This window comes from Heteronotia binoei, chromosome 12 (genome assembly GCF_032191835.1).
Source record: "Heteronotia binoei isolate CCM8104 ecotype False Entrance Well chromosome 12, APGP_CSIRO_Hbin_v1, whole genome shotgun sequence".
NCBI lineage: Eukaryota > Metazoa > Chordata > Lepidosauria > Squamata > Gekkonidae > Heteronotia > Heteronotia binoei.
The window spans coordinates 75,280,445-75,292,886 of record NC_083234.1 but is presented as its reverse complement, the minus strand read 5'-3'; the positions used below and the strand labels follow the sequence as shown (position 1 = coordinate 75,292,886).

The 12,442-nt window shown below is 45.7% G+C and overlaps 1 protein-coding gene and 1 long non-coding RNA gene across 2 annotated transcripts in view; both read right to left on the bottom strand.

The window, feature by feature from the left end:
- Positions 1–4,572, bottom strand: part of DOLPP1 (dolichyldiphosphatase 1) — a 39,444-nt gene extending 34,872 nt beyond the window's left edge. The window contains exon 1 of the mRNA XM_060251055.1: positions 4,298–4,572. Coding sequence (XP_060107038.1) covers positions 4,298–4,373 — 76 coding nt within the window. The 5' untranslated portion in view covers positions 4,374–4,572. The remainder of the gene's footprint in view (positions 1–4,297) is intronic.
- Positions 4,573–10,247: 5,675 nt separating this feature from the next.
- LOC132579954 (uncharacterized) lies at positions 10,248–11,495 on the bottom strand. The gene is made up of 2 exons (XR_009556020.1): positions 11,149–11,495; positions 10,248–11,089 (listed from the first exon to the last, which is right to left on the bottom strand). It is a non-coding gene; the product is annotated as an uncharacterized LOC132579954 (long non-coding RNA).
- Positions 11,496–12,442: the final 947 nt, after the last annotated feature.

The following is a 12,442-nucleotide window of genomic DNA, read 5'->3' as shown; positions in this document are numbered from 1 at the left end:
ACTCCTCTGGATCTATGAACAAGGCAACGTGCCCATCTGGACTGAATCGAGACCTAGGTTTCCTGCCTCATGACCAATGCTGATTTCTCCACACCCTCCACATATCACACCTGATGCAATCACAACTGCTATTGTCATTTAGCATCTGAAATCACTCTACTCTTCATGAGTTCTCATAAGAACATAAGAGAAGCCATGCTGGATCAGGCCAATGGCCCATCCAGTCCAACACTGTGTCACACAGTGGCCAAAAAATCCAGGTGCCATCAGGAGGTCCATAGGCAGGGCCAGGACACTAGAAGCCCTCCCACTGTTGCCCCCCCAAGCACCAAGAATACAGAGCATTACTTGCCCCAGACAGAGAGTTTCAACAATAAGCTGTGGCTAATAGCCACTGATGGACCTCTACTCCATATGCTTATCCAACCCCCTCTTGAAGCTGTCTCCAAATATGCAGCTTACATGTTGGTTTATACCAGGGGTGGCCAAATTTGCTCATAAGGACAGATGGTCTCACATTCTTGCTGCATCTGAAGAAGTGAGCAATGACAAATGAAAACTCCTGCCCTGTCACCAATTTTGTTAGTCTTCAAGGAGTCCCTGGACATTTGCTCTTTTCTGCTGCTGCAGATAGTCTAATGCAGCTACCCATCTTGTGCTAACAAGAGTATGACGGCGAGTTTAAAAGAAACAGCTGGGTCGTAACCCAAACGCTTCCACCTAACCCAAAGTATTCTACTCAGCAGAGTTGTCAAACATACGGCCAGTGGGACAGAACTGGCCCCTGCAGGGTTCCTATCCATTCCACAAGCAACTGGCTTTTGTCTGCTTCCGGCATCACAGCTCACTTTTGCCCAGCTCTCTCCTCTCCTACTTCCAGCTTTGCATGGGACAGAATGAAGGGGAGTGAAAGAGCCAGTGAAAGCATGAGAGAGAGAGATCCCCTTTTCCAGTTCTAACAGCACAGCATACAAACTGTATTAGTGGAAGGGAGCAAGAGCCCAGTAGGGAAGCAGGGTACCGTGGCACCTTTAAGACAAAGTTTTATTCCAGGTACAAGCTTTTATATGTGGACACAGTTCTTCAGAGAGAGGGGGAGGGGAGTGAAACAGCCAGAAAAGGAATCCCCTTTTCTGTTCTAACAGACTGGGAGTAGGGGGGGTGGGAGAGAAACCTAACAGCACAGCTTGCAATCTTTATTAGTGGAAGAGAGCAAGAGTCCAGTAGCACTTTAACAACTAACAAAATTTGTGGTAGGGCATGAGCTTTCATGAGTCACTGATCACTTCTTCAGATACAGCTAGAATGTGGGTCCATCTGTCCTTATATCTTGCAGAGAGAAGTGATTTCAGACACCAAATGACAACAGCAGGCTGGTAACAAGAGAAGAAACCTAGGTCTTAATTCAGTCCAGGAGGATGCATTGTCTTGAGCTTCATTATCAGTTGCAATTCAACAGTCTTTCTTTCTAATCTCTTTTGAAATGCCTTTGTAAGAGAACTGCTACTCTTAGGTCAGCAACTGAATGTCCTGGAAGGTTAAAATGTTCCCACACTGTTTTTTGAACGCTGTTGTTTCTAATAGCAGTAGAAGGTGTAAGAGTTCAGTAGAGTATGAACTTTTGTTAAGAGCCCCATGGTGCAGAGTGGTAAAGCTGCAATACTACAGTCCTAAGCTCTGCTCATGACCTGAGTTCGATCCCGGTGAAAGCAGGGTTCAGGTAGCCAGCTCGAGGTTGACTCAGCCTTGCATCCTTCCGAGGTCGGTAAAATGAGTAGTATTGAGTCCCCAGCTTGCTGGGGGAAAGTGTAGAGGACTGGGGAAGGCAATGGCAAACCACCCTGTAAAAAGTCTGCCGTGAAAACGTTGTCAAAGCAACATCACCCCAGAGTCGGAAACGACTGGTGCTTGCACAAGGGACTACCTTTTCCTTTATGAACTTTTATTAGTCACTGCTCACTTCTTCAGACGTATAGAATCATGGAGTTAGAAGGGACCTCCAGGGTCATCTAGTCCAACCCCCTGCACAATGCTTATTTCCATTTATTCTTTGCATCCTCCTAGACTGAATCCTCCTGGACTAAACTGAGCCCTAGGTTTCCTGTCTCATTAGCAATGCTGATATCTCCATGCCTACTACCTCTCTGCATGTCACACTTAATCCAATCAAGCCTATTGCCGAAATCATCTTTATGAAGTTTATATCTCCGGTACCTTGTGTTACATTTTATGGCACACATCGCCCAGCCCAACAAAGTGACATTTATGTCAGATCCAGCCATCATAACAAATGAGTTTAACATCTCTGTTCTACTATCTTAGCTGCTTGGGGTTATCTGCCTTTTTGGGTAGGCACCTTCTCTACCTTTCAGATCTCTCCTCCCAATCCATTTTCTTGGGAAAGCCTTGTCAGTTCCATTAGTCCTCATGTGCAACAAATGAAACAAATGTCTGTGAGTGTTATGAGTCTGGGAAGCTCCCATATGTCAAATTGCAAAACAACTGATTTGGGAGAGGGGAATTTACTTGAGTTTGATCAACATCAGTTTCCCAAATATGTCCTTCTGCTGTTCAGTGCAACTGTATCAATCCCCTCCAGTGGAGAATCGCACCTTTTGGTTTTCATCGGAAGTTCAAACTGTTTTTCTCTATGATCTATGCAGCTTCTAAGCTCAAAAAGCTATTTCATTGTGTAAAAACAGGCCTCAATTCAGCAGCAGCTCACAGGAGCACAACTCCTGAAACTTTCTGATGCCCCCCCTTTCTCCCCACCTACCTTGTCCATCGAATAGTAGGTACAGCTGCATAACAATCCCTGGATTAGGAGAGCGGGCAGCCAGTCAGCCACCAGGGGCTTTGCCATGCCCCCAGCAGCCCTCATTAACCCCTGGAGAAGCCCATGCCACCCTTTCTCCACAACTTATGTGATTTTGGGCGGAGGGTGGCTTGCTGGCCTTTTGACTGGGGGCAGGGTGGCCCAGGAGAGCCCCAGGCAAGCGAAGCCTACTTGGACTGGCTGGATCTCTAGCCGGCCGAAGCAGGCCTTGCTCGCCCGGGGCTCTCCTTTCTTGCATTCAGTTGCTTTTGGCTGGGGGGGCAGCATATGATGAGTTAAGCTAATGAGCTCTGCCGCCTATTTTTGTACACAACAATCCCTGGTAAAAGATGTAAGAAGTACTACAAGGACATACAGGGAGTCCCCCAAAGCCTGGATAGAATCCTAGGGTTGGAGGATGATCGTCCCTGATCTACTCATACCTGTAAAGGTTATAAAGTTTCAGAGAACAGTATGAATATTATTAAAGTAGAAAAACCATTGCCGAATGGCTCAACAGATTCAGGAGAGACAAAACATTTCTTCACACAGCTGGACAATGGGACATGAACATCGGGAGATGCCCTGTCGAAACATCAGTCCATCTAGCTTCGTATTTTCTCCTTCAACCATCAGCAGATCTCCCAGGGTCTCAAGCAGAAAAGTGTCTTTCCCTGTTACCTGAGATCCTTTAACTGGAGATCGTCAGTATACAAGGCTGACACCCTTCTACCAAGCCACGGCTCCTCCCTTTTCCACATCAAGATGTGGAAGGATCCAGTGGCTTAGCAGATTGGGGGGGGGGGGATAATAGAAGAGGCCTATCAAGAATTATTACCTCTGCTCCCCAGTGCCAATGGTGAGATCACCACCGTCCAGAGAGGAAGCATGCCAGCTGATGGACATGGGGGAAGCAACCAGCCAAATAGGGGTACTGCCTTCAAGCCCGCCCTCCTTGCAAAGGCATCTGACCATCCTGGAAACAGGATGCTAGAAAAGTGCAGGTTCAGTCTGAGCCAGCCGGTTCTATTGTTTTTGTGATATGGTGACAGGGGTGTGTCATGAGACAAGGCAACCCCAACAAATGGGAGAAAATGCAAGCCAAAAGGACAATGCTAAGGAGCAATCGCATGCAACGGCTACAAGCATATCCAGAGCAAAAGTTGCCTCCCTCATGCACTCCCCCCGCCCCCCATCATCAAAACTCCCCACTACAGCAGCCTGCAGCCTGCCTAGGCAAAGCCCAGGGGTGCCACGCATGCGCGCTACGGCCACGAGTAGCTCACTATCTGGCAGGTGCGCCGCCGTTCAAAGTACGCATGCGCACCACTCAGCCTAACCCATCACTCATCAATGGCTCACTTTCTGGCAGCTCCCACCCGAGCCCTCAGGACCGCCCTGAAGTCCATCTCGGCTCGGAAGCCTGCTTAAAACGGACAGGTGGCGACCAGCCCGAGCAACGCCAAGATGCGGACGCTTTACCTGCGGGATACTCGACGTGAGTAAGAGACACCGACTTCCAAGGAACGGAGGGCGAGCACTCTTCGACTGCGGCCATCTTACCCGGATACCGGGCCGGGCCGCCGCAGCCAATCGGATTACACACACGGGGCGGGGCGGCCAATGGGCGTGGGCGACGGGATCGACTGAGCCAGTCAGGAAGCTCGGCAGGTGAGGCGCAGACCAATCAGCAAGTAGGCCAAGACCCAGCCCCTTCAAAGTCGAAGAGCCAATTAGAAACACTTCCACAAGTCCGATCCATGCCAGGGTCCAGGTAGATGACGGAGCCAATAGCACTAAAGGCGAGGGGCGTGCCGAACCTTGTAATTGGTGGGCAGAGGAAGCCAATCATGAAGTTGCATTGATCTCCCCCTCCGCCTTGGACCAATCAGGTGTTAAAGAGTGGGTGGCGGGCTAAAGAGCCGCTTGATTGAGAGAGGGGCATTGTGGGTATTGTGAGCCCAAAAATCGTTGCTGACCCGTTTTCCCTCAGAGCAAGGGAGTGAGCAGGGGGGAAATGCGGGTTGGTTCAGAGATGGGGGGGGATTACAAAAGCGATGGCAGGCCTGTTTGAGAGAAAAAGAAACTGAAGCTTATCCAACTGTTTTCTAGATTAGCTGAAGCAATAGCTTAACTCAATTTGAGGCAACTTTGTACATAGGCTGTACTGATGGCCAGCAGCATATATGGCTGTTCATGCCAGATGATACACATCCTTATGCAGGATGCTCTAAAGAATTTGCCAGAAGCCTATGTTGTGAGTGGGATGCACATCCGGAGCACGTTACCAAAAGGCCAGCATGGAATAAGCAATCCTAGATCAGTGGCCCCCAACCTTTTTGGCACTAGGGACCGGTTTCGTGGAGGAAAATTTTTCCATGGACCGGTGGAGGTGCTGGGGTTTTTGCTGCCTCAGGCTGCCCCCATGCCCACACCCCATCCCTGCCCCTGTGGGGGTCTTTAAATGAGGGGTAGGCAAAGGTCACTGCCATGCTGCCCCTGCCACCTGCCTGGGAACCCCAGGAGAATGAAAGAGGCAGTGCTTCGGAGTGAGGCAAGCGAAAGGGGCAGTGTGGTGCCTCTGCCCCACTCCACAGCCCAGTCGCTAACAGGTCATGGACTGATACCGGACCACGACCCCGGGGGTTGGGGACCCTTGTCCTAGATGATACTGGAAAGCTGACAAGAGATGTCATTTCTGGTAGTACCTAACACATAATTTTAGTTCAGGTCTCCCTACATGCTTGTCCATTTCCCTGTGACATTATTCTACACTGTTGTATATGTGATAATACTGCTGCTGGAAGAGCATATATGTATTTATCTCACTTCCACACCGGGTGGTGCCACAGGAGTACTAAATATGCCCCCCTCATGGCTGTTTACATACTGCACAGGGAAACAATGTCGTGGACATCATGAGAGAATTACTTCAAGCTATCTATTTGGCCTGCAGATCTTTGTTGCTCGAAGGCCGAAAGGAAAATCAGGCCTGGGGAAAAGCATGAGGCTATTTCCTAATCCATCCTTTAGGCACAGGATTCTTGAGAAACCTGCCCTCTGAGGGACAGTGGTAGAAAGCACCCTAAAGGCTGGGTCACGGATTTTGTTTTCTTCATTAGAGTCCGTTAAAATTGTTTGTTTTTCATTGATACCTTTGAGCCAAAAATTGGCTGCCAAAGAAACTCACAGGAATTGAAATAGCAATGTTTAGTTTTTTAGAAATCCTTCTTCCTACTTTCCTTCTGTGATTGGAAGCTGACAGCAAGCCCTCCTGCCAATCTGCTTCTTGCCCTCCCTTTGGGGGCTCAGCAGTAGCAGCTGGAAGCTGAAGGGAAGAGGTACTGGCGGCTGGAACTAGATCCAGATGCAGTGGAGGGGTATCTGGCTTTCTGACCTCCCTCTGAAGGCAGTTGATAGGAATGAGAACAAATGCAATAAGCTTGCTAAATAGTGGAGTTTTCCCTTGGCAAATCTGTGCCCTGCAGTTAATCACCAGGCAGAGATATGTAATCATATAGTATTCTCGTGATGGAGAGAGTGTTAATTTTCTTCTCTTTCCCGCTCTAGGTTGATTCCCATGAGTATCTGCTTCCAGCACAGCATCATACACACATGAGGTCTGTTCCCATGAGACACCAGTACTACTACAGGCACAGCCAGAGAGATCAGAAGAAAACAAGATGGCAAGAAGAGACCAAAAAGAAGAGCAGGTACATTGTTTTAGTCTCAGAAGACACACAGTTGGAAGAACAAGACAGGTGTGGCAATTAAAAAGGTAATTTGTGTTTCATTTCCCAAACTGGCCTGTCTTCGTGCTTTTCAGAAAAACTAATTCAAGAGGGGGGGAAAGCAATTTATTTCCTCTGTAATCATTACAGCATCACACTTCCCCCCTCCTAAAAAAAGCAAATAGTTCCAGGGTCAGCACTACTGGGTTTGGTTTTCCTTGGATGAAAGAGAACATTAGAAACCTGAGGCATCTTCATATTATTGCTTTATTTACAAATATACAAGTGGAGAGCATAGAACAAAGTAGGGAGTTCCTGTGGGACAGCAGATGCACTGCTTCACATCAGATCTCTAAAGAGATCTTTTACCCCAAGAGACTTCATTTTCAGCTAACTTGCAGTTCTCGATTTGCTGCTCTTTGTTCCTAACTCAAAACTGCAGAATGCACACATAATATGAAATCCCTTCTAATGAGTCAGACCACTGATCTGAATAACTGAGTATTGTTTACCATCGCTGGCAGCAATGCAGTACAGTCTCAGGCAAAGACTACTGCTTTCATAATGGCCAAACTGCAGCTTGGGAGCTACATGTGGCTTCTTTCACACATACTGTGGCTCTCGAAGCCCCCATCACCCCGTTGGAACAGCTTGGAGAAGGCATTTGTCTCTTTAAATCACTTCTCCAAGCCAAACAAGCCAGTGGCTTGGAGAATGCATTTAAAGTTAAAGTTGCTTTCTTTCCACCTCTCCCCCTTCCACATCTTCCATCCTTCCCTCCCTGACATTCATGTCTTGCAGCTCTCAAACATCTGACATTTATTTCAGGTGGCTCTTATGTTAAGCAAGTTTGGCTACTGTGTTTTTAATGCCTGCCACTGAAGAGTGGGAACGTCAGGGACTGAGCCTTGAAACTTTTGCACGAATCAGAGACTCATCCCCATGGGGTAGCTGGGGCCATGCATGTGCCCGAGGTCTGACGCATCCACCCTGCTTCATGTCCGTCAGAACCTAGTGGTATTGCAGCAAAGGCATGGCCCCAGCTAAAGTTTTCGCTGAAATAGTACCCTGAAAGCATGGTGCTGCTCTTAGCAGAAGCTTCTTCATATGGCCTCTTATCAGATCAGTTATTCATTCCAGGCCTTAAACCTAGGGTGGTATAATGGTCAGAATATCAGACTAGGATCCAGGAAACTTGGGTTCTAATCACCATTCTATAGATCAGGGGTGGCCAACGGTAGCTCTCCAGATGTTTTTTGCCTACAACTCCCATCAGCCCCAGCCAGCATGGCCAATGGAGAGCTACTGTTGGCCACTCCTGCTATAGATGTTTTCTAGGTGGTTTCAAATGAGCCCTGTGGCACAGAGTGGTAAAGCTGCAGTACTGCAGTCCGAACTCTCTGCTCATGGCTTGAGTTCGATCCCAGCGGAAGCTGGGTTCAGGTAGCCAGCTCAAGGTTGACTCAGCCTTCCATCCTTCTGAGGTTGGTCAAAGGAGTATCCAGCTTGCTGTGGGGGAGAAGTGTTGATGAGTGGTTGTGAGACTAACCTGGAGGAGTAGAGCATTTGGAAGGCAGGCAGGGAGAAATGAAATACATGAATAAACAGCAAAGGAACATTTGACATTATTTTGTTGTCACAAACTCTGCCTCTAGTGATAAGATCCCCTTCACAATACTCAGGCAGCAATATCCCATTACCATACTCAGAACACAGGAGAGGCCACCACTCAGCAGGAGGGTGCATGCAAAATATCCCAGGTTTATTTCTCCCAGCATCTCCACTATGAAAGATTTCGGCTGGCAGACTACTGCCTGAGACCCTGAGAGAGCTACTCCCAGACAGTTAGACTTTACAGGGCTTTTGTAGGCAATAAATGCTGCAAAAGGAACACGGGGCCAAGAACCAAATCCTTTCCTGTGTGCTGGGTAATATCCAGGCCAGTACAACTCAACCCATGCCCCAGCAAACAAACAGTGGCAGCCTTGTTTCTTGCAGCAGTTGGCTCCTCATTTAGACCAGATGTCACTGGGCTGGTATCCTGTAATGGCTAAGGGAATGAGCTATGAATGAAGTCTCTAAGTTTACTTCTGGCATGAACTTTACTAGATCTTATTAAGCCCCTCTCTCTTTTTCTCTGTGAGCTCCAGCCTCCCAACCCAACCACTACAATCACCTTCTGAGGCCCTGCAAACCTATTTAGTTCAATGCTATTTTTTTATCTTCTTGATGTTGGTTGTTATTTGACCTCTTTAAGTTCTGGATGTATATTGACGGTGTGCTCGCACTATTCTAAATAATGTGTTTTGCAACTGGATTTTTACTTTGTAAGAATGCCAAAAATCCAGTTTCAAAACACATTTAATGTAGTGTAGTGTGAATGCACCCTGGGTGCGGTCACACGTCACATTAAAAGCGGGCGTGCAGCGCTCCAATTTGAACTGCTGAATATTGATTCGACGCAGGGCCGATCAGATGAGCATCTAAGAATATGACTCGTCCCAATATCATCCTGTTGTTGAACGATCAGACGTATTGGATGCTATCACACTCTTTTCTTGGAGCATGTGCACTACCAATCAAGCAGATTCAAAGTCATCTCTCATTCAGTTCCTGAGCATTCATACAGTGATCCCGCTATGGTGTTTTCATTAAACATGCACCCAAACGTTGGGAGGTGGGGAATCAAACGTTGCTTCAAAGGGGGGGGGGGGGAGTTCCGGGAATTAACGTTGCCGATTCAAACTAGGGGACTGCCAGGAACTACTTTTCTGAAAATGAGCTGTGACAGTGATATCTGGAAATCCTCCACATTGAAGAAATATTTTTTTTTCTGTTCCTCCACTCACGTGGATTCTGTGTTGATTGGAGAAGCAGAAGTCTCACTTCAGATTCCCGATGATTAGCTGTGTGCATGTCTCCTGGGGCTTTTTTTTTTAAAAAAAGTGGGAGGGCAGATGCCAAACATCCCAAGGGGCAGTATCTCGCATGAGCTGTCCAAACAGGAATAACCCGAATGTGTGCCGCTTCTGCAGAAAAGGACCGGACTTTCTCCGGTGTCTAATAACACCGACATCAAACCGGGGCAAGTCGGGATGCTGACAAGTTGTATTCGAGGGACAGATGTGGTTGTCTGGAGGTCCTAATAAAATCTGAACAGGAATCTTGGGTAAGACGGAGCTAAGGCACGTGTGAACGCACTCCCTGAGTCTATAATGGCCTTGAGCTAATAAATAACTACTTGATTTGACTTCTGAGGCCTTGCTTTGGGTGCTCCCACCTTCTGAATTTAGGCAGATGGCATCCTGAGAAAGGGCCTTCTCAGTCATGGCACCAAAACTGGAATTCCCATCACCAGGATACTTGTCTGTCCTCTTCCAGCATTGTCTTCTGCAGGCAGGTGAAGACTTTTGTTTGCTTGTTTGTTTAGTGTTCCCTCCATAATTCCTCCTTCCTGTCCCACATTTTAATTGCTGTTTTTATAATGTTCTGCTTTTGCTAGTTAGCTACCTTGGTTGCTATCACTTTTGTAAATAGGTAAATAATAACACTGATCTGCTCTACAGAGCTATCGTAAAGGTTAAAATATGCACATGAGACACTGAACAACTAGATGCGCTAAATCAAGGCTGTGCATCTCAAAAACCTACCAGCAGATCCTTAATATGGGGAGTGGAAAAACACATCCAAGACCACTGAGATAATGAAGGAAATATTTATTTGATTGTAACCAAATGCCAACATTCTAGGAGGATACAAACATTTTAGATGAAAAAGGGTAGTGCAATAAATGAACAATGATAAGGAAAATTAGATGAGGCACAAAGTTTCATTCATTAGCTTAAGATTCCACAGGAACGTCCTCTTACAAGAGGATGTCTATTTGAACCCACAGAAAGTAGACATAATTTTCAGAGCAGTTCTGATTTCACAGCTAGTGGGCTTTTTTCAGTCTAGTTTCCCTACATCTACATAAGAAATTTACCATTCACATATAGTCTTCAGTCCTGCAAATTTAAAGTTAGTGGGGGTTTTTGCCAATTTAAAGTTTGAATTTAACTATTTGTTCAAATTTTCCTCTGGAGAAAACAGATGCCTATAAAATCATTGCAGAGTGCCAGATTTAAAACTCCAGAGTCATTAAAAACAAAGTGGAGACAATAGGCAAAAGAGACACGCACACAGAAACAGGCAAATAAAAAAAAATGTATTTATTGGCCTTGCTTCTGTAAAGGCGAGCATAACGCTTTCCCCAGTATTGGAGAAGGTCTAATACATGTAGCCAAATAAAGAGGAAACAAAGTGATAGGAGTATATAGGTGGTAGAATAGACTGTACCACTTCGATCCCTAGGTGAGGGAGTGCATTTTTTAAAAAATGCTACCTTGCATAAAAGTTTCCCTGTAGAAAGCCAACACAGCAAGGAGCTATTAAGGCGAAGACCTCTGATGCTGATGTGGCAAGATGCTGTTTGCAAGGCAGAGTTGCATGATAAGGAAGTCTGCAGCCTAAAACAGTACAGTAGATTCTATCACCTCAAGCTCTAGAAGTCTGATGATAAAAGCATAATTTTCATCTTCGTTATGAGAGAAGGATGGACACCTCCCTCTCTCAATTTGTTGCACATATAAACCAAGCCTAGTTCTTTATTCTCTAGAGCTGTGTTAAGCTAAAAAAGCTTACGCATTATTCCAGCCACAAAACTAAGTCCAATGAAAAGTTACCAACTTACATACTTTATCCCTCTCATTCACCGTGAACCAACAAGGTAACTGTATTTCAAAACTGCTTTTGCCACATTCATAATAACCAATCTTTGTGTGTATTTTTCATAAACATTTTTAAATACAAAAGTGAAACGTTCAGAGATATAACCTTTGCAAAAAACCCATGAAGTCTATTAAAGAAAAATGCCAATGATAATATTTCAACTGTAACCAGATATAGATTGCCTACTGCTGCTGTAGTTCTCAAACAATTTTAAAAACAAATCCAAAATATTCACACATTCAACTAAACTCTTCCCAAGGTTGAGTTCCCGGTAATAATATAATACAGAGATTGTAATACAGAGAAGCCGACCTTCACCCATAGAATGCAGTTTTGTGACTCTATCCTCTCAAACAAGCAGCTTTGTTGTGCACATCTACACAACACATCTTGGTGTTGTGTATGCAGTACATCTCAACTATTTAAACACATCAGCCTAGAAAGTCTAAATGTATTATTTGATTGGTCAAATGACTCTAGTAAAGAACAAACAAATGAACACTTAGAAAGTCTGGAAAACACAACAGATCTGTCACTTTTTCTAAGAATAAATTGTGCGCTTTCATATACTATACACTTTGTCAGTGCTGCTATTCATATCTCCTGTTGATTTGAACATAATGGTCGTACTAAATGGTATTCCATTTTATAATTGGTGCAATTAGGATTCTGAGAAAGGATAATTGAGCAATTCTGCACAGTTCCTTTTCCAAAGCCCCATAAGATTTCTGTGGCTCCTGAACATACCACCATTTTAGAATTTCATTATTAGGTAGAGTTGCCAGACTAGAGATCCACCCTGGATTTTTTTTAGATATAAAGCAGTCAGTTCCTCCTGCTTATTCTGCCTCACCCACCCCACAGTCCTTTCATCTGTCCCCCCTCCTCATCCCGTAACTTACCTCTCTGTAGTGGACGGCTCTTTTCCCATCTCTTAGTGCCTTTCTTCTAAGCCAAGCTACAATACAGGAAGTGCTCAGGGGAAGTGGCAGGTGTGGGGAAGATTCACCTCCACTTACCAGAGTGTGTGTTCTAGAAAATCCCCCTCCTGTTCTATATGCAGATGATGGTCTGCTGCTGTCTCATACAGTACAGCCCTTGCAATCTCTGCCACCTTCATCCCTTG